The sequence below is a fragment of the Myotis brandtii genome, unplaced genomic scaffold (assembly GCF_000412655.1).
Source record: "Myotis brandtii unplaced genomic scaffold, ASM41265v1 scaffold555, whole genome shotgun sequence".
NCBI lineage: Eukaryota > Metazoa > Chordata > Mammalia > Chiroptera > Vespertilionidae > Myotis > Myotis brandtii.
In genome coordinates, this window is record NW_005370065.1 from 687,119 (window position 1) to 713,565 (window position 26,447).

Here is a 26,447-nt window from a genome sequence, read left to right on the forward strand (position 1 = left end):
ACCGCCCGGCTCGGGGGTGGGGGCGCAGCGATGCTCAGCCGGTGCTGGTGAGGGCAGGTAGGGGCACTATCCATTTTGGCCAAGGGTCACACATTTACATCACAATTGGGCCGGAGTTTAAACATGTCTGGCCCTCTCCCTCCCCACCATCTGCGGCTGAATGTTCTAGCGATAGGGGCTGCTGTGGATGAAGTCCTTGGGGAGAAAGGGACCCGGCCAAGGGCTATGGTGGAGTAGAGCTGCCTCGCAGAGGCAGCATGAGCTGAGAGGGTGAGAGGAAGGAGACGCTACACAGCATGGAGGACTTTCTGCTCTCCAATGGGTACCAGCTCGGCAAGACCATTGGGGAAGGGACCTACTCCAAAGTCAAAGAAGCATTTTCCAAAAAACACCAAAGAAAGGTGGCAATTAAAATTATAGACAAGATGGGAGGGCCAGAAGGTGAGCTGGGGCCCCTTGGGAGGAGGGGCGGGCTGGCGGACGTGGGTGGGGGCTTCCTCCAGTCAGAAGGATCACTCCTCTTCCCCGTTAGTCTAAAACTAAGGGCAAGAGCCATTGTGGCTCTGGAGTAGGTCAGTGGGGAACAGAGGGATGCTGGGAGTCCAGGAACATCACACCCTCCAAAATCTAAGATTAACATGGCAGGAGGTGACGGGTCCTCAGAGGCAGAACCCAAGCCCATCAGGGGAACAGAGATCAGCTGAGGCCATGATCAGGGCTCCCAGAGGCAGGGGCTGGTGTGGAGGTGGTAGAGATGGGAAAAGGACCGGGCTCATGGAAAGAACTGTGGGTCAGGAGGCAGGGGTGAGGGGAGCTGGGTCACCACACTGTGGGCAAATCAGGCCTCAGAATAGGAGCTTCAGTGGCTCCAACAATCCCAAGCACTTGGGTATCCATGGTCTCACAGGCTGCTCACAACAGTCCTTGAGATTGACGTGTAGTTCCTTTGAATAATGTATTAACTACAAAAATGACTATTCTTTGTACAGTCCAAGCATCCAGATGTTTAAAACTGTTAAAGGGAACTTAACATTGTGACTAGAAGGCACCAGCCCCAGACATGGTGGAAGGCAGGAGATGGGAGGGAGGAGCTAGGCTCTTCCGGACTGACACCCTCCTCTCCCCTTGTTTCCTCAGAATTTATCCAGAGATTCCTGCCTCGGGAGCTCCAGATCGTTCGTACCCTGGACCACAAGAACATCATCCAGGTGTATGAGATGCTGGAGTCTGCCGATGGTAAAATCTACCTGGTGATGGAGCTGGCTGAGGGAGGGGATGTATTTGACTGCGTGCTGAATGGGGGGCCACTGCCCGAGAGCCGAACGAAGGCCCTCTTCTGCCAGATGGTCGAGGCCATCCGCTACTGCCATGGCCGTGGCGTGGCCCACCGGGATCTTAAGTGTGAGAACGCCTTGTTGCAGGGCTGTAACCTGAAGCTGACTGACTTTGGCTTTGCCAAGGTGTTGCCCAAGTCACGCCGGGAGCTGAGCCAGACCTTCTGCGGCAGCACCGCCTACGCCGCCCCCGAGGTGCTGCAGGGCATCCCCCACGACAGCAAGAAGGGTGATGTCTGGAGCATGGGCGTCGTCCTCTACGTCATGCTCTGCGCCAGCCTACCTTTTGATGACACCGACATTCCCAAGATGCTGTGGCAGCAGCAGAAGGGTGTGTCCTTCCCCACTCACCTGGGCATCTCGGCCGAATGCCAGGACTTGCTCAAGCAGCTGCTGGAACCAGACATGATCCTCCGGCCTTCAATCGAAGAAGTTAGTTGGCATCCATGGCTAGCAAGCACTTCATAAAAGCAATGGCAAGTCCTCCCCAATAAAGCAGGGGAGAAAGCAAACCCAAAAACCCGCTTCTAAACTGGTGATATATATTTTACACTTTAAGTTACTTATCCTAAAACTTACCTACACCCTCCCCGCCTTACTTTTCTTTCCCTTTAAAGATCTGCATGGAACCAGAGGGCCTCATTCAGACTTCCCTTTTATTATGACTGACAAGTGATTTTCATATGGGCATTTAACTAAAGTTAATTAAATTAGACCCCAGAATCATACACATACAGGGGGAGGAGAGGAGAACAATGACCAAGAGCAACTGGAGCCACTGTTGTTGCAACTTCCTTTCCAAATAAAAGCAGAAGCACTGGGAATGCAGAATTGGCCTCTAACTTCTAGTCTTGGTGAGAAGCCTGTTGGGAGTCCTGCCCCTTCCTCATTCCGAAGGCCAAGTTGAGTCTGAGATGAGGACAGGACTTCCTCAGAACCCTAGACATCTTCCAGCTTCTGTTGAATCTCTTTAATGCTGTTAACGACAAGTCTGGAAAAGGTTCAGGACAAAGAAGTTCTTTTTTTCTTTTTTAATTACAAAACTAACAGCTGTTAGAATCTTTTTTTTTTTTGTTCTCCTTTTTTTCTTTTCCCAGCTACAACAAAATCTGGGGAGATGCATTATAATTTAAAATATATAATATTGCACAAACAACCAAAAGATTAAACTAAAGAAATAATTACAAAGAGAAAAACCCCATCCAATCAAACAGATTCCGCATTCTCTCCGCCCCACCCCCTCACTCCTTGGGATCCCAGCCACGCTCCCATGAAATCATTGGTGAACACCAGACTATGTACTAGAATACCAGAGCAGCACTAAGCACCAGGGCCTCCAGGGATTCCTGCAGCCCTGCATTCCCCCAAGAGAGGTGCAGCTTTAGCAGAGTGGAGGGTGAGAGGCAAAGACAGGTCTGCCTTCAAGAAGAGCTTTCTCAGAAGCCTTTTTCAGAAGAGCTCCCTTCTAGAAGCAGAAGGGCTGAGGCAGAGAAATTGGGCTTACCCGAGTTGTAAGTACTCAGCTTTGATCACTGCTCTGTACCACTGCGAGCTGGCTTATGTCCTAAGATCCAGGTGAATTGAGGTGGGTAGCTGGCTGGACAAAGTACCCCGCCAGGCATCGCACAGAAGGGCCTGAAGTGGCCCCTCCCTTCGTGGGGAGGGGGAGAAAAGCAAGAGCAGAGTCTTGCAGGTGGCACAGCTGGGCTAAGGACTTGGGTGCATCTGACATGAGGAAGCCCTGGGAAAGGTGTTGGGGACATCCCAGCTGGGCTGGATGAGAGGAGAGGGGAACTCAGGGTTTGGTCTCTAGATTCTGAACCACAAGGAACCTTTCTGGGAATGGAAATGCCTGGGAAGAGGAGATTCCCAAGAGAGGCTAATTTCCCAGAATCAAACGTCTCTTACCCACCGGAATAAGAACCAAACTGTTTGCCATCCCCATCTAGCCAATGGCAGGTGGCAAGGTGGCATGTCTTTCCTTGCCTGCTTATGGGTGGACAGTGCGTTGACTTGGCTTCTTCCAAGAGACTGGTGGTTCAGCTTCTGTCCACACAGGCAGAAGGGATGGAGCTATCCCTTGGGACTTCCCAGCAAGAGTCCCCAGGAACAGGGTATTCAGCATAGAAATGTAGGCTCTTCCGGTGAGGGGGCAGGTTTCCTCCCCCTTAGGTCATCCTATGGTTGGCACAAGTCAGAGTTCTTGGTTTGTGAGCCCCTTCCCAGATGTGAGCAGAGGCCCACAGGGCCAGCAAGAAACAACTCAGAATCTGTGCCTAGAGCTCTGGTTGAGAGGCCACTTGGGGGACATTCTTGGTCAGTGTCTTCCAGGGCTGGGCTGAGACGATCGAGGGAAATGGGAGGTGCTGTGGGAGGGGGAGCTGCTTGCTCTGGCTCCCCTCATTCCCAGTCCTCCCACTCTACATCTTCCAGCTGCAAATGGGAGAGGACAATGGAGAGCACAAATACCAATTTATTCCTCAAACTCAGACCCAAAGCTCCCCTTGCTGCCTCCATTTCCAGATAGCCCCCCCCCAAGCCCCCGACTGCCCTGGGCCATACACTGCCCACGAGAGTGAACCACGGTCTTAAGGAATGTGTCTGGGAGCAGAGCTGCCCTCTGTCTAAGGGGTGAGTCTGCTGCTCTGATCATTCCAGACCCAAAGGAAATGTTCCCACCAACCAACACTTGTCTCTACAAGTCAGCAATTCCTTAACAAAAACTTGTCTCCTGCTGAGCAGCTAAGAAGATGGCTCAGAGAGGCAGAGAGCTTGAGAGTGGCACTAAAATTAGAAGCAAGTGTGGCCCTGGACTACAGGTGCTTACAGGGTCTTCACTAGGGACTCCGGCACTGGAGTCCTCAGCTAAAGTCTTCTCAGGCAACTTTCTCTTGGCCTGCTGATCCCTGCTATGACGAGTTCCAGAATAACTCTGCTAGAAAGCCTGGATGTCAGGCTTTAAAAGAAGGCTGCAAAGATACAAAAGCCATGACAGGACACCAGGGCCTTTCTGCCTTGGGTATCATGAAGTCACAGGTACAAAATGCTCTCGCATGGGTCACTGCCTCCTCTCAGGCTTCAGTTTTCCAATATGAAAATCAAGGCCCTTCCCGGGCCTCTAATCTGTTTTACCTCTTTAGCAGGTACAGGAGTTACATGGTGGACAGTGGAAGTAACACGGACTTGAATCAGATGTCTGGGCTGGAGCCTCAGTCCTGTTGTTTACTAGCTGTGAGAGTTTTTTTCCTAGCCTCTCATTCAAAATGATTTTTTAATTTTGAGAGGTAGTGAAGAATGAGCTCATAACTGGACTGGGCCTTGTGGTGGTTTTGGTAACATATACTAGTGCTCCCAAGTCCCAGGCACCATGCTTAATGTGTCGATCATTGTCTATTTCTAAGCAGGAAGCCACTCTGCACATCGTGAATGTCCTGCCCCAGCTGCCATGGGGGAGAAGAACAGACCCCTAGACATCTTCCAGCTTCTGTTGAATCTCTTTAATGCTGTTAACGACAAGTCTGGAAAAGGTTCAGGACAAAGTTCTTTTTTCTTTCTTTTTTAATTACAAAACTAACAGCTGTTAGAATCTTTTTTTTTTTTGTTCTCCTTTTTTTCTTTTCCCAGCTACAAAATACTCTGGGGAGATGCATTATAATTTAAAATATATAATATTGCACAAACAACCAAAAGATTAAACTAAAGAAATAATTACAAAGAGAAAAACCCCATCCAATCAAACAGATTCCGCATTCTCTCCGCCCCACCCCCTCACTCCTTGGGATCCCAGCCACGCTCCCATGAAATCATTGGTGAACACCAGACTATGTACTAGAATACCAGAGCAGCACTAAGCACCAGGGCCTCCAGGGATTCCTGCAGCCCTGCATTCCCCCAAGAGAGGTGCAGCTTTAGCAGAGTGGAGGGTGAGAGGCAAAGACAGGTCTGCCTTCAAGAAGAGCTTTCTCAGAAGCCTTTTTCAGAAGAGCTCCCTTCTAGAAGCAGAAGGGCTGAGGCAGAGAAATTGGGCTTACCCGAGTTGTAAGTACTCAGCTTTGATCACTGCTCTGTACCACTGCGAGCTGGCTTATGTCCTAAGATCCAGGTGAATTGAGGTGGGTAGCTGGCTGGACAAAGTACCCCGCCAGGCATCGCACAGAAGGGCCTGAAGTGGCCCCTCCCTTCGTGGGGAGGGGGAGAAAAGCAAGAGCAGAGTCTTGCAGGTGGCACAGCTGGGCTAAGGACTTGGGTGCATCTGACATGAGGAAGCCCTGGGAAAGGTGTTGGGGACATCCCAGCTGGGCTGGATGAGAGGAGAGGGGAACTCAGGGTTTGGTCTCTAGATTCTGAACCACAAGGAACCTTTCTGGGAATGGAAATGCCTGGGAAGAGGAGATTCCCAAGAGAGGCTAATTTCCCAGAATCAAACGTCTCTTACCCACCGGAATAAGAACCAAACTGTTTGCCATCCCCATCTAGCCAATGGCAGGTGGCAAGGTGGCATGTCTTTCCTTGCCTGCTTATGGGTGGACAGTGCGTTGACTTGGCTTCTTCCAAGAGACTGGTGGTTCAGCTTCTGTCCACACAGGCAGAAGGGATGGAGCTATCCCTTGGGACTTCCCAGCAAGAGTCCCCAGGAACAGGGTATTCAGCATAGAAATGTAGGCTCTTCCGGTGAGGGGGCAGGTTTCCTCCCCCTTAGGTCATCCTATGGTTGGCACAAGTCAGAGTTCTTGGTTTGTGAGCCCCTTCCCAGATGTGAGCAGAGGCCCACAGGGCCAGCAAGAAACAACTCAGAATCTGTGCCTAGAGCTCTGGTTGAGAGGCCACTTGGGGGACATTCTTGGTCAGTGTCTTCCAGGGCTGGGCTGAGACGATCGAGGGAAATGGGAGGTGCTGTGGGAGGGGGAGCTGCTTGCTCTGGCTCCCCTCATTCCCAGTCCTCCCACTCTACATCTTCCAGCTGCAAATGGGAGAGGACAATGGAGAGCACAAATACCAATTTATTCCTCAAACTCAGACCCAAAGCTCCCCTTGCTGCCTCCATTTCCAGATAGCCCCCCCCCAAGCCCCCGACTGCCCTGGGCCATACACTGCCCACGAGAGTGAACCACGGTCTTAAGGAATGTGTCTGGGAGCAGAGCTGCCCTCTGTCTAAGGGGTGAGTCTGCTGCTCTGATCATTCCAGACCCAAAGGAAATGTTCCCACCAACCAACACTTGTCTCTACAAGTCAGCAATTCCTTAACAAAAACTTGTCTCCTGCTGAGCAGCTAAGAAGATGGCTCAGAGAGGCAGAGAGCTTGAGAGTGGCACTAAAATTAGAAGCAAGTGTGGCCCTGGACTACAGGTGCTTACAGGGTCTTCACTAGGGACTCCGGCACTGGAGTCCTCAGCTAAAGTCTTCTCAGGCAACTTTCTCTTGGCCTGCTGATCCCTGCTATGACGAGTTCCAGAATAACTCTGCTAGAAAGCCTGGATGTCAGGCTTTAAAAGAAGGCTGCAAAGATACAAAAGCCATGACAGGACACCAGGGCCTTTCTGCCTTGGGTATCATGAAGTCACAGGTACAAAATGCTCTCGCATGGGTCACTGCCTCCTCTCAGGCTTCAGTTTTCCAATATGAAAATCAAGGCCCTTCCCGGGCCTCTAATCTGTTTTACCTCTTTAGCAGGTACAGGAGTTACATGGTGGACAGTGGAAGTAACACGGACTTGAATCAGATGTCTGGGCTGGAGCCTCAGTCCTGTTGTTTACTAGCTGTGAGAGTTTTTTTCCTAGCCTCTCATTCAAAATGATTTTTTAATTTTGAGAGGTAGTGAAGAATGAGCTCATAACTGGACTGGGCCTTGTGGTGGTTTTGGTAACATATACTAGTGCTCCCAAGTCCCAGGCACCATGCTTAATGTGTCGATCATTGTCTATCACAGCTTATAAGCTTATAATGATCAATTCCATGTTTTAGGCTAAGTGATTAGCCCTAGATCACACTGTCTTTTGTCTCCAAGTCTAGAAATCTGCTCAGGTCCCAGCCTGGGGGACCATGAGTCAGGAGGTCTGGGGCAGGGTTTGGCATCTGTATTTTTTAATGGTTCCTTGGTGATTCTGACACAGAGCTAATGTCAGGAACTCTCCCTTTCTTCCCTCCTGGAACTGAGGGGAAGCAGAGCCTACCAATGACAACTGCTCAGGCCTGAGTGGGAGGTCCCCGCTCTCTTTCTGCAGGCTGCCACCTCGGATAGGCACAGGGTCCACCCTGAGGGAACAGTTGGGCTTGATGGGGAGAGGCCTCAGATCCTGAGATCGCTGGGCTTGCTTCCCTGTGGCCAACCAGGTCCACTCACCTCACCCGAGGCATCCACTTTGGAAAGTGCCATCTGCACTTCTTCTTCAGTCATGTCCAAGTCAAAGTCCTTCTCCCAGTCCTCGCTGATGTCTGTGCTTGAGCCTAGAACCAAAATCCACAGTGTCGAAGTCAGAGAGGGGTATGTGAAGAGGTCAAAGCTGGAGATAATGGCACTCTTTAAAAGGACCTGACAAATCCACAACAAAGGTCTTCGCCTTCTGCTGCTGTTCTAGTTCACTTCCCACTTTTAGGAATCTAAGGAAAAATCCTAGATTCAGTAAACAATGTGGTCAAAAGAATGTTCACTGTAGTGCTGCTATAGTGATGAAAACTTTAAAAACCACCTGAAAATCCACTGATAAGAGAATTACAAACATAAATAAATGGTGTAGTGATGTGATGGAACATTATGTGGCTTTTAAAGGTGAGGCTGCAGAACATGTACATGACAAGTAGTATTAAACTATACTATTAAGTGAGGAAAAGCAAGTTACTGAATAGTAGAGAAGCACTTTGGTTCCAAGGTTCCCTGGGAGCCACAAAAATCTTCCAGAAGAAATAAACAATGAACCTCTTCCTCTTTACTCCCTCCATTCTGCCTACACTGATCTTGCTACACCAGTGGTTCTCAAACTTCCTAATGCCGTGACCCTTTAATACAGTTCCTCATGTTGTGGTGACCCCCAATTTCATTGTTACAAATTGAACATAATTAAAGCACAGTGATTAATCACAAAACAATATGTAATTATATATGTGTTTTCCGATGGTCTTAGGCGACCCCTGTGAAAGGGTCGTTAGATCCCCAAAGGGGTCGCGACCCACAGGTTGAGAACCGCTGTGCTACACCTAAAGCACCAGGCACATTCCCACTGCAGGGTCTTTGCATGGGCTGTTCCCTACACCTGGAATTCTCCTATATCCACAAGCCAACTTCCTAACTTCCTGTACACCTTTACTCAAAGCTCACCATCTAAGTATGGCCTACCTAACCATCCTTTTATTTTATTTTCTAACATCCTTTTAAATTGCAACCTATTCCCCTCACTCTGCTCTAGTTGTTCTTTTTTCCATTGTTTTGTCACTTTCTAGCATATATCATCAGATTTAATATGCTTATTGTCTAATAATATAGGAGTTAAAATGAGAGCTCCCCAAGAGCAGGCAGGGTATTGGTTTTATTTCCCCACATACTCCAAGTGACTAGAACACATAGCTTGTACCAATAAATATTCATGGGCCCTTTCTCTAAACCAGGGGTTGGTAAACCATGGCCCATGGACCAAATCCACCCTCTGTTTTTTGGAAATAAAATGTTGTACACACATTGCCTATGGCTGCTTGAGGCTACAACAGCACAGCTGAGTAGCTGAGACAGAGACTCTATGCCCCCAAAGTCTAATTTATTTGTGATCTGGACCTATACGTTTTTCTATATAGAACAAGTTTATCCATCCCTGTTCTAGGTGATTCTGATGCCTGCTAAAGTTTGACAACCACTGCTCTAAAAATTCCTATTTGGTTATGATTTCTTACAAGCAAATATTTTTAAAATGTACATTGAAAGTTATTACTAAGAAGAAAGCTACAAATATAGTTCCTGTAAAAAAAATATATGCAGTAAGATTCCATTTTAGAAATATGCTCACAGATGTATGCACACATGCAGAAAAGATCAGCAAGATATCCACAAAAATACTAACAATAGTTATCCCTAAGTGATGAGGTCATGCGGTAATTTTTCTTGGTGTGGTTTTTTTCCTAAAAGAAACATATAGCACCTTTAAAAAATGTGGGCCCCTGATACCAATAGCATGACTCGTAATATCGCCTTATTTCTTGTCTAACTTGCTCCTCACCAGGTGCCTAGGGTCTCAGCCCCCACATTCCTTATAAGGGGTCTCACACTGTGCTCTCTGCCCAGCTAACTATAAGCAGTGTGGTAAGAGCATGGTCTATGGAACCAAGCCAATCTGGGTGGAATCCCGACTCTCTCATTTACTGTAGTCTTGAGCAAGTTACTCTGAGCTTCAGTCTACTTATAAATAAAGATAAAACCACTCTCTTTGCAAAGAACCACTGGAGGAGCTTATTAGCATGCAGACTCCTGCTCCCCCAACCCCCTCATTCAGACTCAGCAATCTAGGGGATGGCCCAGAATTCTGCAGGAACCTGGAGGATTCTGTGTAGACTAGAGCCTTTCAGTTTGATACAAGATAGTGTTAATATTATAAATAGCAGTGGAAAGTGCCCATAACTTAAGTACATAGTGGATATTTAACAAATGGAGCCCTTAAAGGCCTCTTCTCAAAGTTAAGTGATGTTGCACATGGACCCACAGATAGTCAGGGACAGATGTGCCACCAAGACCCAGTTCTTCTGATCCACATCTAAGTGTCCCTGTGCTTTGAGAACACTTTGGTGGGACCCACCTGGCCATCTGACAGTGCAGCTCCCTGTGAGGTAGAAGCCAGACTCCTGGCTGATTTGTCACTTCAGAGCTGTGGCTGTGGCCATGACAGCTTTCTCTAGCCTCAGTTGTCCTTTAGGGATTTGAAACTCTCTTCTTCAGGCTTAAATGCTAGGGCAGACCCTTTCGAAAACAGAGTATCAGCTAAACTTTTTGGAGCACTTCCCATCCACCCTCTAAGGTAGGTATTTACATCCTGGTTGACAGATGAGAAAATGAAGGCTTTGAGTGGCAGAGATGTGAACCAGGGCTCTGCCATCTGCCTTGTCCCACCATCCGGTTCCGTCCCACAAGGAGAGTAGTAAGATCTCCATTATACTGTGCACGTGGCAGAAGATTCATCTATGCAACAATCATTTTAGACTTCATGATGGAGTTTTTCTGTTTTTTTGATTACTAACCTCAGGTAGGAAGCAAATCTGCAAAGACGGGAATTGCACTGGGACCTGGGAGACCCTGTGGTGAGACCCCAGGAAAGACTGCTGCACCCAGAGACCAAGCCTCCCTCGTGTCATTTTAGGAAGTAATACAAGTGGGAAAGGAGTCACTCTGTCTCTAAGTCTCCATCTTCCTTTTAAGATTTACTCCTTCTACTCTGTTCCCACTGCCCTACCCTCATCTAAGACCCTGGCTTCCCCTCACTGACTACAACTACTTCTGGTGGGTCTTCTGCATCGAATCCCCGCGTGCACCGCAGACAGTAAAACAGAGTGGTCAAGAGCTTTTGCTGCATCTTCCCCCAAATCTCCTTTTGTCCAGTCTCTTTCACCCACCACTCATTTTTTCTGATCATGTTCTCTGATGGGATTCCAAATGGAACCTATAATTCTTTAACCTACAACTGTTTCATCGCTATTCCCTCCCTTGTCCAGCTAGGATTCCATTAGCCATCATTCTGATCACTTCTTGCATGTACTTGACTCTCTCCTTTTCTTCCACTGATTTCACCTGGCTAAACTTGAACCCTGGTTAAATCCAACTCCCCATCTGCTCTGTGCCTGCACCTGAGCAACTGAATGTGGCTGGACAAAAGTGCAATAGTGCTGACCGGTGTCTCCAAGTTAATGACCATTATCTCCAATGGGCCCTTAGTACCATCCACCCAGCAACCACACACTACCTGTTGGTCCATCACCTACTCATCCACTCTCCTAAATGACTATTTCATACTTTTCTAAATACTTATTGGGTAGGTGATTGACCTGTTTCCTACTAATAAAAAATGGGGAATACTGCACAGAACTCACAGGGCTTTTGTGAAGAATGAGTGATTATGGATATCGTGCTTAGCACAGAGCAATATGAATTTACAGAAAGTGTTCAGAGACCAGTACCTCTTATTATCATCATTTCTCCAAAGCAGGGCTCTACTCAAATTTCTTCCTTGATTAAGCACCTGGAACAATTACCCCCAGTTGATAGAGGCATAAACAGAGGCTTAGAGATCAGTAACTTTTCTGAATCACTTGGCTTATGAGCAAAGTTGGGATTTGAACCCAGAGCCTCCCCATGTGAGGCTCTTAGTACAGGTTGGGCATAAAATATAAGCAGCATGCCCTGCTGCTTTGTGGCACTAAGTGCAACCTTCTAAATTCAGCTTAAGTTCTTAAGTTCTATTTCTGAGCCAATCCATTCACCCTTCTTGTTCCACCCTCTCGCAGGAGACAATACAGAAAAGTGGGCTTTGGTCACCACCCTTCAATGTGCCCCATGCCCTCTGCTATATGGACTTTGAAGGCACACTGAGCCTGGACCACTTCCCCGCACCTGCCCCAAACTCTCCAACTCTCCTACACAACGCTTGTCTCCGCGGTGAAAGACTCGCTGACGCCGAGAAGTTCCTTCTTCCTTTGACCTTCTCCAGTACCAAGTCTGCCCCACGCTGCTTCACGTGTCATCATAAAGACTGCAGCTTTTGCCCCTCCCTCCTCAGTGTCTCACAAAGAATAGGTAGGAGCTCAATGGATGACCTCACTGAGCCAGTCAGAAGGAAGCACTCTGTTTGGAAACTAGAAACCCTGCAGTTTCCATTAGGGAGCAGGGGAGGGTACAGTGGGGTCTGTTTCCCACCCACTGCAGCAAACCAGTCCCTCAGTGCCAGCAGGCCAGCACGCACCAGATGGGCAAGCTGTGTGGCTGACTGGTACCGAGTGCTGGCAAAGACAGGACGCATGTGTGTGTGAGGAGTTGAGGGAAGGTCTTGCTGGCCATCAGCTACCTCTAGAGAGGCATTTTTGAATGTGGCAAAGAAACTGACAACAAAGCTATGATTGTCAATTCTAGGAGTTAGAGAGGTTCCCCCTGTGACATCAAGTCAAAGAGTCTCCAGACTAAAATTCCATTATACAGATTAGAAACTAAAGCTTATTACTTAAGTTGGCTCACAGAAAGTTCATGAGTATTAACTTTATTCTTTAAACTGTACATGTAGCCCTACCCGGTTTGGCTCAGTGGATACAGCATTGGCCTGCAGACTGAAGGGTCCCGGGTTTGATTCTGGTCAAGGGCACATACCTTGGTTGCAGGCTCGACCTGGGAGGCAACCAATCCATGTTTCTCTCTCTGTGTCTTTCCCTTCCACTCTCTCTAAAAATCAATGGAAAATATCCTCGAGTGAGGATTAACAAAAACCCCCACAAAACTGTACATGTAAGTTTTGTTTATGTATTTTATAATTATAATTAATGAGGGCTTAGGGAAGCTAAATGACTTTCCTAAGGTCACCCAGGAGAGAAGACCCTTGACATCAATCAGTGCCACCGGAATACCCACCTCAAGATAAGGTTAAATTGTCCAAAAGGATAGAAATGGGTACAGTGTGGTAGGAGGTTAAGGGCGTGGCCTTCAAGTCAGACAGACTTAAGTCTGAATCTGGGTTGGCCACTGTGACCCTGTGACTTGAGCAAGTTACTTAATATTTCTGAGCCTCACTTTCTTCATCTGTAAAATGAGGACAGTAACCCTGACCTCACTGGGTTGTAAGATGTGAGAAATTAAAAGCAATGCTACAAACTTTAGCACAGGACCTGACATAAACCTTATTTTGTAAGATGCACTTTAATCAGTGTATTTTAGAATTGGACTAAGGTAATAAATAATATATAGTAACAGTCATCACACTGGTATCACAAATAAAGGACAGCTGCTCCTAGGATCCTCACAAGGGTCAAGGAGATCAGTCTGCCTTGTGAGGTCTCAACTCCCAGCTGCCCTGCCCCACACACTCCCTGGGCTCTGGCCTTGACTTACCTTTCTTTCCATTGTTGGAAGGTGTAGATTTCCCACTGTCCGAGTTCAGCTCAAACACCCGTAAGTCTGTGAGCACCTCCTCCCTGAGAGTCTCTACTCTGGCTGGAGGCCTGGGCTCTGGGCCAGTGGGGCGACCGGCAGAGGTGTGGGGCTTAGACTGAGCTGGGGGTGGGGGTCCAGTCTCGCCCACATCCACAGCCAGGTTCTGTTCCTCCAAAGAGGCCTCTAGAAGCTTTTGGGACAGGTCCTTGGGCAGTACTGGTGCCTCAGGTGTGGTGGCAGATTTGGCAACCTGGGTCACGAGGGAGATACTCTCGCTGCTCTCGGATGGAGTGACTTCTGTTGGAGGCTCGACTGGGGTCACCAGATTCTCTTCACAGGGACTCTGGGGGCCAGGTCCTCCTTCAAGGGATGTGCACGTTTTGGCCACAGGAACCTTTGCCTCTTTTGGAGGTGCGGGTGAAATGCCCACAAGCTCCTCTGTCAAGAGAGAAAAGCAGGGAAAGCGGGCAATGTGCCCTGGTCAGCCCCAAGACAACCTTGAAGCTCCTGAAGACAGGCCTCGGTTTCTTCCAAAGTTTACTCTGAACAAGACAAAAGGGTGCCAGTTTCCTCCCTTCTCCATCAGCCTCTACGACATCCTGGGTGTATGATCTCAGGCAAAGCACTTAGTGTTTGTTTTTAACTTTTCTTTAACTAGCTTGCCTCATTTATAGAAGAGGATAATGAGTTGTGGTCATGACCATATATATAAGCTCTTAGTACAGGTTGGGTATATAGTATAAGCACTTAATAAATAAATGTGTTAACATTACATCATGCAGGTGGCTCTCACTGTCAAAAGCTGAGCTGCCATAGGGGGATGCTTAGCTCCCTCCCTAAGCCAGCGGTTCCCAAGTCTGGCTGGGCATTAATATTGCTAGGGGAGCTTGGTAAATACAAGTTTGGCCCTGACCTGTGTGACTCAGTTGGTTGGAGCGTCGTCCCATCCAGTATACCGAAAAGTCATGGGTTCGATTGCCCAGCTGGGCACAAACCCAGGTTGCGGGTTCAATCCCGTCGAGGCATGTACAAGAGGCAGTTGATTGATGTTTCTTTCTGACATGGATGTTTTTCTCTCTCTCTCTTCCTCTCTCTAAAAATAAATTTTAAAACAGTAACAAAAACCCCCCAAAAAACAAAAAACCCATAAGTTTGGCCACAGAATCTTACAAGAGGGGATAAGGGGCTCTGGGATTTCCATAAGCATCCCAGGTGACTCTGCAGTAGCTGGGCCATGGCTGGCAGCGTGATCTGCTGCAACTGACACAGCAGATTAGGTGCTTTCTGTACCTAGGATCCCACCAGCCTTGGGAAACATCTCATCAGCTCAGCCTATCCTTAGCACGCACACACACTCATTCCTCTTCCCTGGGGTGCCACGTCTCTCCAGGCTTCAGCGAGAATGGCCAGACAGTCGCCCACAGGCAGGACCTGTTACCTGCCCAATACCTCTTACCTTCTTCCTCCTCCCATCTAGGCTCCTCAGAGATGCTTTGTTCTGCCCGCTGCTTCAGGGCATCCCTCCGGGCCTGCTCCTGAATGTGGGGGAGCAGATGTCGAGAACAGTCAGAGCACCCTCTTCCTAGATCTGGTCCTGACCCCAGAACTCTTGGCACCCTGTGTCCCCTTCTTCCCTCAACAAAATCTAGCCCACTTCCCCCATGGCTAAGTGGAGTACCTAGCCAGGCTAGGCCAGCATACCTGCTCCAGTTGATGAACTTTATAAAAATACCGATGCCAGAATTCTGAGTGGGAAACAGCCGCTGGCACCTGGGGGGAGGGGACAGCAAAGATGAAACTTCTGGAGTGGTTGTGTGGGTCTGCATCCCAGCCTTATCAGCCAGCTCCTAGCCACTCTGGATTTCAAATACAGTGAGAGGCTGAGCAGTGATTATCAGAGTATTTCCAACCCACACCCCACTCCTGCTACCTTCCTGGCCTAGGTTGGCCCAGGAGCGAGAAAAGGAATTCCACCAGGCTTTGCCAGTCCTTCCATTTCTCACCATGATGGCCAGAAACCTGGCATATCAATCCCCCCGTGCATATTCTCGGCTCAGGAACTGGCTGGTTTGGCTCTGTAGGGTCTCCCACTGTTCTCTAAGCCAGATGACTGTGAAATGACTCAGGATATGTCTCTCCCACCTCCCGACACCTCAAGCTGGGAGCTGGCTGAGGTCCTGCCAGCTGGGCCCTCACCATCTTGGTGTAGAGGGCCCGGATGGAGGGGCTGCCTACAAGGAGCTCTGAGATCTCCCCCTTCTTCTCCTCCAAGCAGAACTGGGAAAGCCAGGCGTCAAACAATTCCGGGGGCCCTGTAGAGGGACAGACACTGATGGTCAGTTCCCTGGGTCTGGGGAAAGAACACTGGGCCTACAGAAAACACACCTAAGCCTGGTCATGGATAAGGTTTTTTTTAAAGCCATTTGGCCCAAGGTGGGGAGTAAGGTAGGGTGAAGGGGTGGGTGATATCAGGCGCAGCACCTACATGACCTCCAGGAGGGCCGCAGACTCCATCTCTCCCACGCCTACTCACTGTGTAGCCCACTGCACTTGGCCACTGGATCTCCTCTCTCAAAGAGCTGTTCTCAGGTTACCAGTGACTCATGTTGCCAGATCCAATGGCTACTTCTCTGTCCTCCCTCATGTGACCAATCCAGTTTATGACTCGGAGCCACTGCTTCCCTCTTGAAAATCCTGCAGATCCAGGGGTCCAAGTATCCCCTGGACACGTCCACTTGCACAGGTGCTGCAAACCCAACTCATTTTCTTTCCTGCCCAACCTGACCCACCTAGTGATCCAATGGAAACCTGAGGACGCTTCTAGACATGTACTTTCCTCTTCATTCCTCCTGCCACCTCCTAGGTTCTGGCCCTATCGCTGATGTGAGGACTGCTACCAAGCCTCCTAACTTGTCTTCCTGTCTTCTGTCTCTCCCTCTATTTCATCCTTCACAACACTGCCCGGAGCTCTTTTATATAATGTAAAATCTGATCACCTCAGGCCTCAAAACCCTTCAATAGTTCTCTATAGGAAGGCTTTTAAAGCTACGGTCCAAAGATGGGCTTCAAAAGGTCAAAGAATTCCCATTTTGCATATAAAATTTTGTGAAGAGAGGGCCTGTCATTTTCAACAGATTTTTAAAGGCCCTTTTGACTTAAAAAAAAAAATGTTAAGCAGCACTACCTTGAGCATTTTAGGACAAAATCCAAACTGCTTAGTCTGACACCGAAAGCATTCCAATCTGGCTTCCACCACATCTCTCACTGCTTTCATTCCCTCACACGCACCCTTTAATCCAACCTTCCCAAATGCCAGCTAATCCCTGTTCTTTCTGGACCTTCTGCTTAAACACCCCCCCGCCCCACTTTAAAGATAAAATTAATTTACTGCTAATTCATCCTTAAAACATCAATTCAAGTGTCACATCCTAGTTTCCCAGGCTAGGTTGGGTGCCATCCCTCTGGGTTCCCACTGCACCCATCGTTCTATAGAAGCAGTCACTCCAAATCTACTACCCTTGCTTTATTCACTATTTCTTGTTTCCCTCTCCTAACAGCAGGTTCCTGAAGGTCTAGACCAGGTTGAGGGTTTGACTCATTTCTGACCTCCAGTTCCCAGCCTGGGGCTTGCTGTACCACAAGGGATTAGCAAACAGGCAGGCAACAGGGCGGGGAGGGAGCCTGAGCTGAGGATGAGGGAAAGGGTCAAAGCCTTTGCAGACAGGGATGAAGAGAGCCTGGGTGCAGGGAGGAAGAGGGACCATCAACCCATCCCACCAGATCTAAGGTACACACTCACCCCACTCTGGTCCCTCTACACAGGGGATGCTTAGCCCTTGGTCTCCCTGCCCTGCAAGCCCACCCCCTCACCGCTACCTCCTCACCATCTGGTTCATTGCAGTAGGTTGCCGGGTCTGACTGCAGGCTATAGAGACGAGCCTATAAGAAACAGAGAAGATTCTTCAATAAGGCGGTGAAGCCGCCTCCCCAGCAGATGCAGAGATGCAGATCTTTGTGAAGACTCTGACTGGGAAGACCATCACCCTCGAGGTTGAGCCCATTGAGAATATCAAAAGCAAAATCCAAGACAAGGAGGGCATCCCGCCTGCCCAACAGCACCTGATTTTTGTGGGCAAACAACTGGAGGATGGCTGCACTCTTTCAGACTACAACATTCAGAGAGTACACCCTACACTTGGTGCTTCGTCTACAGGGTGGCATCATCGAGCCCTTCCTCCTCCAGCTCTCCCAGAAGATGATGTCACAAGTGTTACACCTGCCTGCACCCCCAAGCTGTCAACTCCCGAAAGAAGTGAGGCCACACCAACAATCTGTCCCCCCAGAAGAAGGTTAATAACTAAGGCCTCTCCACCACTTCCTCCAGCCCACAGGACTGACTGCCTGCTGCCTGAACCCAGTGGCCCTGGGACCTCAATAAAGTTTCCCTTTTGTTGACTGGAGCAATAAAGAAAAAAACAACAGCCAGGCTGGTGCGGCTCAGTGGTTGAACATCGACCTCTGAACCAGGAGGTCACAGTTCCATTCCTGGTCAGGGCACATGCCAGGGTTACAGGCTGGATCCCCAGTGTGGGGGCGTGTAGGAGGCAGCCGATCAATGATTCTCTCTCATCATTGAAGCTTCTATCTGTCTTCTTCTATCTGTTCCTTCTCCTTTCCTCTCTGAAATCAATAAAAATATATTAAAAACAACAACAACACAGAAAAAGGAACATAAATTCTGGGAGGCTAGGCAAAGAAAGCATCCCCTCTCTGCCAGAGTACCCAACCAACCACCGCCCAGCTTCTCTCCTGTTGGTTACCATACCCACAGGACACTTGTCAATTAAAACAGGCGAGGGAGGGGAGTGCTGGGCTAGGAGTCCAAAAGTAGGCTCTGAGAAAAATGATCTTTCACCTAATATTACACTAAGAAAATACAGGCTAAACAGGCTACAAAATTATATGTATAAAATGCTTCTGAATTATGTGAAATTAGAAAAACTAATGCAAAAGTATTAATAAGGTCCAAATTTATGGACAAGTTTTGAAATAATATAACTTCCCCAAGTTAAAACCATTCATCAAGAATCTCTTAATTTCATAGCCATCTGCCAAGTGAACTGTAAGCTGTGTTCCAATTAGGGCCATGGAAGTGGCAAACTTTGGCTGGTAAACAGAAAGCCCACCTTCCTTCCTCAGTATTACATGGAGCATGGCTGGCTGGCTGCATCAGAACTGCAGCAAGTGGTTTGGGTGATTCACTGTTATAATTTAAAGACCTGTAATTTTAAAATTTTCATAATTCCACTCAAATTTCACTAAGTGGTGGTGCCAATTCTTGGAATTCAGTACATTTGGAATGGAAATTCAATGTGGTAAAATGCTATGAAGGAGGCCAAATTGCTACAACACCATGGGATTTAGGAGAAAACACTCCATGACATCCAAGAAGTAATGATGAGAAAATAAAATGCGGTAGAAATATAGACATCCTCCTCCTATACATGTATTCCTATTGGAAGTTAGTTTTAAATAACCCAAATATGGAGCAGATCATGTCTGTAAAGATGCTCCCTACAGCATTCCTCATTATGGATGAAATCTGAAAGGAATCCAAATGTGCAACACAGGGAAGTGACTAAATAAATTATGCTAGCCCTAGCCAATTTTGCTCAGTGGATAGAGCTTCAGCCTGTGGACTGAAGGGCCTTGGGTTTAATTCCAGTCAAGGGCCCACGCATGCGTTGCAGGCTCCATCCCCAGTAGGGGGCATGCAGGAGGCAGCCAATCAATGATTCTCTCTCATCATTGATGTTTCTGTCTCTCTCTCCCTCTCCCTTCCTCTCTGAAGTCAATAAAAATATATTTAAAAAAAGAAATAAATTATGCCATATTCATTTTAAAGACATTAAAAATGATGGTGATTAGGAAAGGTGCTAAGTTTATTTTAAATTTTTCAAAAGCAGGTAACAAAATTGCATGTATAAAGTGCCTTTTTGTTAAAAAGAAAAAACCCTAAACTATCTTTACCCACGTTTGTAAACAAAAAGAAATGACAGGCTAGCCTTGGCCAGGTAGCTCAGTTGGTTAGAGCATCATCCCAATACACCAATACTCCCCTCTACACTCTTTCTGTGCTTCTCCTTCTTTAAAAGAAAGACAAGGAAGGAAGGAAGGAAGGAAGGAAGGAAGGAAGGAAGGAAGGAAGGAAGGAAGGGAGGGCAGGCTATATATCAACAAGAAATCAGTGGTTCTTTTTGACTGATGGGATTATGAGTTTAGAAATAATTATCTTCTTGCTTATCAGTATTCTAAAATTCAGTTATATACATATATTTACTTTTTAGCCAGAACACACATTGCTTTTGTGAGTACATGTGGGAGGCTAGAGCTCAGTGCTATTAGACAACTGCAGGGAAAGCCACTAGTGAATACCTTGGTGCCATCATAGAGCTCAGCTGTGCCAGAGGGTGTGCCCATCAGGGTGATGACATCGCAATCGATGGTTTTGTCTGCTGAGGGAGCAAAGGTGTCGGAGATCACCCCTAGGAAGTCAGACAAACCCTTCTTCATTTTCTCCGTCGCCCCCGAGGAGCCTTCAGTCTGAAAAGATAAGCCAGCAGAGGAAGCAAGTGGTCTAGGAGCAGGCTACAATCTGGGGCATGGGGCATAGAGCAGCTAAGTATCAGGGGCAAAAATTTACTGTGTATGTGGGGACCAGGGAAGTGCTCACAACTTCTCACTCCATCTCTGGGGCTGGAGAAGGAGAGAGAGGCAGCCAGGGTTCCCATCCCCCAGATGGGGGTGCAGAATAGGGCTGCAGTAGGCCTCTGTAGGTCAGAGCAGAGCTCCTTTGATTGGCTGTTTCATCAAAATTTCAAGGCCAGCCAGACTGAGCAAAAATTGACAGGTGAGGAGCCATGCCATAGACATTCAGTGGGGAAGACCTATGTGATGCGAAAGGTACTAGCTGGGGAATCAAACTTTAGTTTGAATCCTAGCTCTACTACTTGCTGATATGAGACCTAAACCCTCCTTGAGTCTATGTTTCCTTTTCTGTAAAATTCAGATAAATATATTTCCTTCAGAGGGCTACTGTGAAGATTAAAAAGATACGGCATGTGAGTTTCAGCACCAAAAAAAAAAAAAAGAGAGATAAGGCATTCACAAAGCCTGGCATATAGCAAACATTTAATAAATAGCAATACTGTAATATCACAATTTCATCATCATGATTGCTCAGGAAGTGGAATATTTTCTATGAAGTTTGAGGAAATATGGGCTGGATCAGAACACTGTCTTGCCTAGAGCCAAGCCTAGGACCAGCTGAGGGCCAATGTATGGACACCAACCTTGAGTCACACTGGCCAGAATGTCCTTAAGCAAGCAAGGATGAAATGCTGAGAGACAGGGTCAGGCTCTAAAGACCTCATGGAAAATTATAATATTTATTCCTAACTAGGCTGCCCAGGCATTTTTTTTTTTTTGCCCTGGCACTTTAAACTAGAACCTATCTCAGTGCCTAGAACAAGTTAGCACAGTATACAATCCTATTTTTGGAATAAAAAAATGAATAAACAAATGAAAGAAAAAAGTGCTGTCTCTGCTGCTGGCTAGACTTATCGCAGTTCAGCGGCTTACCACTTGTCTTTCATGCTCATCTGTAGCTGTGGTTAGCAGGCAGACAGTATTTTACAACATTCAACAAAACAAGCTTGGTAAAAAACTGCCAAACATGTTTTTCATAACATGGCCTCTAGTCACAGGGCAACTGATTCAACTGGTGAGCAAATGAAGAAATTGCAATCTGTCCCATCACTAAAGGGAAAACTATAATAAAAAACCAGTATACTGCCCTAACTGGTTTGGCTCAGTGGATAGAGCGTCGGCCTTCGGACTGAAAGGTCCCAGGTTCGATTCCGGTCAAGGGCATGTACCTTGGTTGCAGGCACATCCCCAGTGGGGGGTATGCAGAGGCAGCTGATCGATGTTTCTCTCTCATCGATGTTTCTAACTTTCTATCCCTCTCCCTTCCTCTTTGTAAAAAATCAATAAAATATATTAAAAAAAAAACAGTATACTGTACTTCATCAGAAACTTGAGACTTGCAGGGATATGTTTGACTAAATACAATTTTCTCTTCCACACTGACTTCAGAATCAAACTCCTATGTCAGAAGAGGATTCCAATGCACAGCTCTGATGAATAAAAACAGGGCCAGTAAAAATGTAAGTTGGCACACCTTTCTCGAGAGTAGTTTTGCAATAGATATTAAAAGGCCTAAAACTATACTCACCCTATGATCCCTTCCAATATTTTATTAGAAAGAAAATGTGAAAGGCAAAGATTTAGCAATCAGAATGTTCACTGTACCTCTGTTTATAATACTGGGGGAAAATGAAATAGGAAACTAGGAACTGGTTAAAGCCACACAATAGAATACCATGCCATTTGTGAAGCCACAGAATGAGGTCTGTAATGATGAAGTAAAAAAATAGGTTACAGCCCTGGCTAGTGTAGCTCAGTTTGTTGGAGTATCATCCTGTGCACTGAAAGGTGGCGGGTTCGATTCCCAGTCAGGACACATATCCGGGTTGCAAGATCAATCCCCAGTTGGGGTGCAGATGGGAGGCAACTGATCGATGTTTTTCCCTCTCCCCCATCCCTGCCCCCCAGTGCCCTTCCTCTCTCTGAATTAAAAAAAAAGAAAAGACAGGTTACAAAACATGGTCTTCAGTAGATTCCAATTATGAAAAAAAAAGTGTACCTAAGGGATATACTCCCACATAGTAACAGTAGTTATCTCTGGGAGATGGCATTTTGGATGTCTCTAGGCCTCTCTCTCTCTCTCTTTTTTCCTTTTACTTATCTGTATTTTCTAAATTATCTACAATGAATTACATTGGTAATAGGATAACATCTGCTAAGACAGTAAGAAGTGGGAAAGCTTATTAATACTTATACATAGAAGTAGCTTGTTTCCTTGGCAGACACAATTCTTTCGAAATGAGAACCCATGGGGGAAAACAATCACATAAAAGAAAAGTGGAAGAAAAGCTGGGAGCCTCCACCATGGTCTCAGAATAGGTCAGGCTGTGAGGGACAGCCACTTGGAGGATATAGGTTGTACTCACAGCCAGCTTCTCCTTGACCACGCTGGCCGTGGCTGCGATGGTGCAGGCCGTGTCATGCTGCACCACCTGGGTGAACTCTGTCAGGTCCCGCTTCATGAACTCCAAGGCTTCGGAGGACTATGGAAGACAGAGAGGGATGACAGAGCCAGCTGGCTCCACCACCCTCTGTTCCTGTTCCCTGTGCTTCTTCAGTACCGGACAGACACACAGAAAACTCAAGTGACACGGGAAGCCTAGCCTCAGAAACAATGCTCACTTGTCCCAATTCCACGACTTGATAACTGACAACAGAGAGCAAAGAACTTCCTGCTGCTCTGAGAACTGAGTGTCAGCCCAGACACTTACAAGCTGTGTAGCCAGAGAAACTCTCATCCAGTCTTCGGCTGTCTCCTATGAAATGGAGGGGACGAGCTCAGTGGGGTTAGGGGACACATATAGTCTGAATACCAAGCAGACTGTTGCATTGCTTTGATATGCCTTAAGATGTGACATCTATTTCAGATAACATGAAGAAAAGATTTTTTTTTTGTCAAAGGAAAGTGTTTCTATTTTTACTTTTTTTGTTATAGGAAAATTCAGCTGAAATGAGGCAGTATGTGAAGTTATTTGTCTGAAAGGTTTAATAAACATGTTGCATTAATAACAATAGTTTAGAAAGCTTTTATAAGTAATTCTTGACAATTTAATACCAACAAAAAGGTGTGTAATTTTTACATTCAACAAATGGGGTGTTAACAGAAATACTTGATTGAATTCTCTTCGAGGCATTCTTGGTCCCAACCATTCATTCATAGAGCTCCTTTTGGCAGAATTGATATTTGCTTCTGTTAGACCGGCGGTCGCCAACTGGTGGTCCGCAAGGTCCGAAAGGTTGGCGACCTGCTGTGTTAGACCAATCTGCTTCTTACCCTGCACCAGAACCAGTTGGAGACAGCAGCCTCTCAGCTCTTGTCTAAGTCTTGCCTTGTCTTGCTTCATCCTCACCCTTCCTGGGCTACCTCTGTACCCGTCTGCAAGCCCTCTCATTTTACGTAAGGATAGCCACTTGCAACATTTTAGCATGTTTTTTAATATTCTGGTTGTGCTTTCTTTGGGGAAGGGCCTGCTTAGTTTTCAGCAGCCTTGGAAGTCTCTGAGTGGGACACTCTCATCTATCAGCCAGAGGCTTCTCTGGGGGTGGGCGTTATGCCCCTATATCAGACTCAGAACTATTTAGTTGGGGTAAAGGAGTCATTTATTAATTCTTTCTCTCTATCCACACTGCTACCACCTTAGCCTAGGCCAGTGGTCGGCAAACTGCAGCTTGCGAGCCACATGCGGCTCTTTGGCCCTTTGAGTGTGGCTCTTCCACAAAATACCGACTTCTGCGCATGGGCCACGAAGTTTCAATCACACTGTACATGCGTGCCTGTAATACTTCTATTACACTCTCTTCCTGACATTAGTGGAGCTCTTTAAGTCAGAGCAGACATGTACATTATTCGATGGTTACACAGTATCCTATGAGCAAGTATAAAATCTGTACCCTCACTTGCAAGGTCCTTATGATCTTGCCTCTGGCAGACTTCCATCCTCTAAGCTGTGCCCCTCACTGAGCTCCAGCTGGCCTTCAAGTTTCTCAAATGCCCTAGCACCTTCCCTACTTCATGGTATCTGAACACATTATTCCTCTTCTTGACACATACTTCTAACTCTTCAAGGCAAAGAAGAGAACAAAAACAATGGTGAGCCCTCTCACCTGGCCAATTCCCGTTCCTACTTCAGATCTATGCTTAAATGTCACTTCCCTGATGCCACCTCAGACTAGGTTGGCTCCTCTGCTTCATGTTCTAAGGGACTTGCACATTCTCTTAACATTTCTCATACCTTAGACTTATGACTACCCATCCAATGTCTATCTTCCTGCATAACCTGTGAGTTCCATGAACATAGAGCCTATGTTTTCTGTTCACTGATGCTTCCCCGGTGTCTGACATAGAGTCAGGCATGGAGTAGGTGCTCCAGAATGTTTGCTTATTACACTTACATGAACCAAGGCAACTTTAATGATAAAACCATCTGCATGATTTGATGAATGATTGTCTCTCTCACTAGACTGTGGGCTAGAAGGGGAAAATATGAATAAACATGGTGCTTGCCTTCGAGAAAGGTCAGTCTACTGGGGAAATGCTCTCATAACAGTGCTGACAAGCAAGGACAGACTAGTGACCAGTGTATTATAGGGAGCTTGGAAAGACTTGGTGAAGGGAAGCATGGATTATGAGCAGGAGTCACCTAAGAAAGCCTGGGCATGGTGGGGTATGGGGTTTACTGAGGCCTATGGTATTTTAGTCCTAATGAACATAAAAGGTAAAGCATAAGTGATGAGGGATAAAGCTGGAGATGTTGCTGAGGGCAACCATGTAGCATCTGGTCAGCCTTGTGGGTGATGGAGAGCCACCAAAGGTTTAAAAGAGGTAGGACATGATGAGATCTGCTTTTTTTTTTTAAATCCTCACCCAAGGATATTTTCCACTGATTTATTTTAGAGAGAATAGAAGAGAAAGTGGGATGGGGAGAGAGAGACATCAATCAGTTGCCTCCCACATGCACCCCAATCTAGGCCGGGGATCGAACCTGCAATCCAGATACATCCCCCTAACTGGGAATCGAACCCGCAACCTCTTAGTGTGTGGGGTGATGTTCCAACCACTGAGCAACACTGGCTGGGACAAGATTTGCATTTTTTAATAGGTAATTTCAGGAGTGATATGGTTCCAGGGTGACAGGATTAGAAGAGGGAAGAAGACCAGTTAGGAGGCTGTTGCAATAGTCCAGGAAAGAAAACAGAAAAATATGAATAAGAACAGTGCTGGTAAGGATGGGACTGATTCAAGAAATATCAGGGATCCCTGACTGGTGTGGCTCAGTTGGTTGAGCACTGTCCCATTTACTAAGAGGTCACCAGTTCAATTCCAGGTCAGGGTACATGCCCGGGTTGGGGCTCGAATACCTATTAGGGGGTGTACAGGAGGCAGCTGATCGATGTTCCCTCTCTGTCAAATCAATAAAAACATATTAAAAAAAAAAGAAATAGCAGGCAAAAAAGGTGGATTTGGTAATTATATACCAGTATATGCACTGACTGAGAACAAGATAGAATCAAGAAGAGCCACTGGCTGCTAACCTAGATGACTAGGGTAGATCTAGTGCTGCCAACAAAGAGAAAACGCTGAAGGGGGAGCAGGTCTGAGAGACGATGATGACAATGACTCTGGTCATGTACAATCAGCAGTGACTGAAATATCTGGATCAGTTGTCCAGAAGGAGTCTCTCAAACACTAAAGCTCAGAGAAAAGGACTGCGTCACCCTAACAAGAAAATGGAGGTCACCCAGGAAGAGTTTATAAACAGAGCAGTGGGCTGAGGACAAGGCCCCTTAGATACTACACCTTTAAGAGGAGGCAGCGGCAGAGGAACTCCTGAAAACAGTCAGAAAAGGAAAGATGGGGAAGCATGTGGAGAACTGAGAAAGAATCATGTCACTAAAGCCAAGGGAGTAGAGTTTCAAGAAAGAGGGAGTGATCACTAGTGTCAAATGCAGCCGAAAGGTGCAGGAAGATAAGGGCTGAAAACACCCACTGGATTTGGCAAGTGGTAAGTAAGGCTGAGTGTGTATATAGATAAGTTTATGTGTGGTGGCTTCAGGGGTGCAGAGGGAGTTAGAGAGATCATTTTGTTGACCTCTAACTTTAAGAAGTAGGAGCTGCCCTAGCTGGTTTGGCTCAGTGGATAGAGTTGGCCTACAGGCTGAAGGGTCCCAGGTTCGATTCTGGTTGGGAGCACATGCCTGGGTTGCGGGCTCGATCCCCAGTGCGGGGCGTGCAGGAGGCAGCC

The 26,447-nt window shown here is 47.0% G+C and overlaps 2 protein-coding genes and 1 pseudogene across 4 annotated transcripts in view; 2 read left to right on the forward strand and 1 right to left on the reverse strand.

Annotated features, from left to right (window-relative positions):
* Positions 1–6: 6 nt before the first annotated feature.
* On the forward strand, positions 7–1,866 carry TSSK3 (testis-specific serine kinase 3). The gene is made up of 2 exons (XM_005878352.2): positions 7–441; positions 1,138–1,866. The coding sequence occupies exons 1-2, from the start codon at positions 297–299 to the stop codon at positions 1,800–1,802; spliced, it is 810 nt and encodes a 269-aa protein (XP_005878414.1). The 5' UTR covers positions 7–296; the 3' UTR covers positions 1,803–1,866.
* Positions 1,867–4,812: 2,946 nt separating this feature from the next.
* Positions 4,813–26,447, reverse strand: part of BSDC1 (BSD domain containing 1) — a 24,294-nt gene continuing 2,659 nt past the window's right edge. The window contains exons 3-11 of one of the 3 annotated variants that reach the window (XM_005878354.2): positions 22,572–22,688; positions 19,873–20,040; positions 17,322–17,376; positions 15,634–15,749; positions 15,139–15,207; positions 14,894–14,972; positions 13,396–13,875; positions 7,675–7,778; positions 4,813–6,294 (exon numbers count right to left, since the gene is read on the reverse strand). In XM_005878354.2, the coding sequence (XP_005878416.1) occupies positions 6,262–6,294; positions 7,675–7,778; positions 13,396–13,875; positions 14,894–14,972; positions 15,139–15,207; positions 15,634–15,749; positions 17,322–17,376; positions 19,873–20,040; positions 22,572–22,688 (1,221 nt within the window). In that variant the 3' untranslated portion in view covers positions 4,813–6,261. Of the gene's footprint in view, positions 6,312–6,571; positions 7,587–7,674; positions 7,779–13,395; positions 13,876–14,893; positions 14,973–15,138; positions 15,208–15,633; positions 15,750–17,321; positions 17,377–19,872; positions 20,041–22,571; positions 22,689–26,447 lie in introns of those variants that run through there. The other 2 variants (XM_014549518.1, XM_014549517.1) reach the window with 2 other exon arrangements.
* LOC102243396 lies at positions 17,385–17,950 on the forward strand (annotated as a pseudogene).

Excerpts from the sequence above, each read along its gene's own strand:
- TSSK3 (XM_005878352.2), top strand. The coding sequence starts at position 297 with ATGGAGGACTTTCTGCTCTCCAATGGGTACCAGCTCGGCAAGACCATT. Across the intron at positions 442-1,137 it reads CAAGATGGGAGGGCCAGAAG|AATTTATCCAGAGATTCCTG; the intron begins GTGAGCTGGGGC and ends TTGTTTCCTCAG.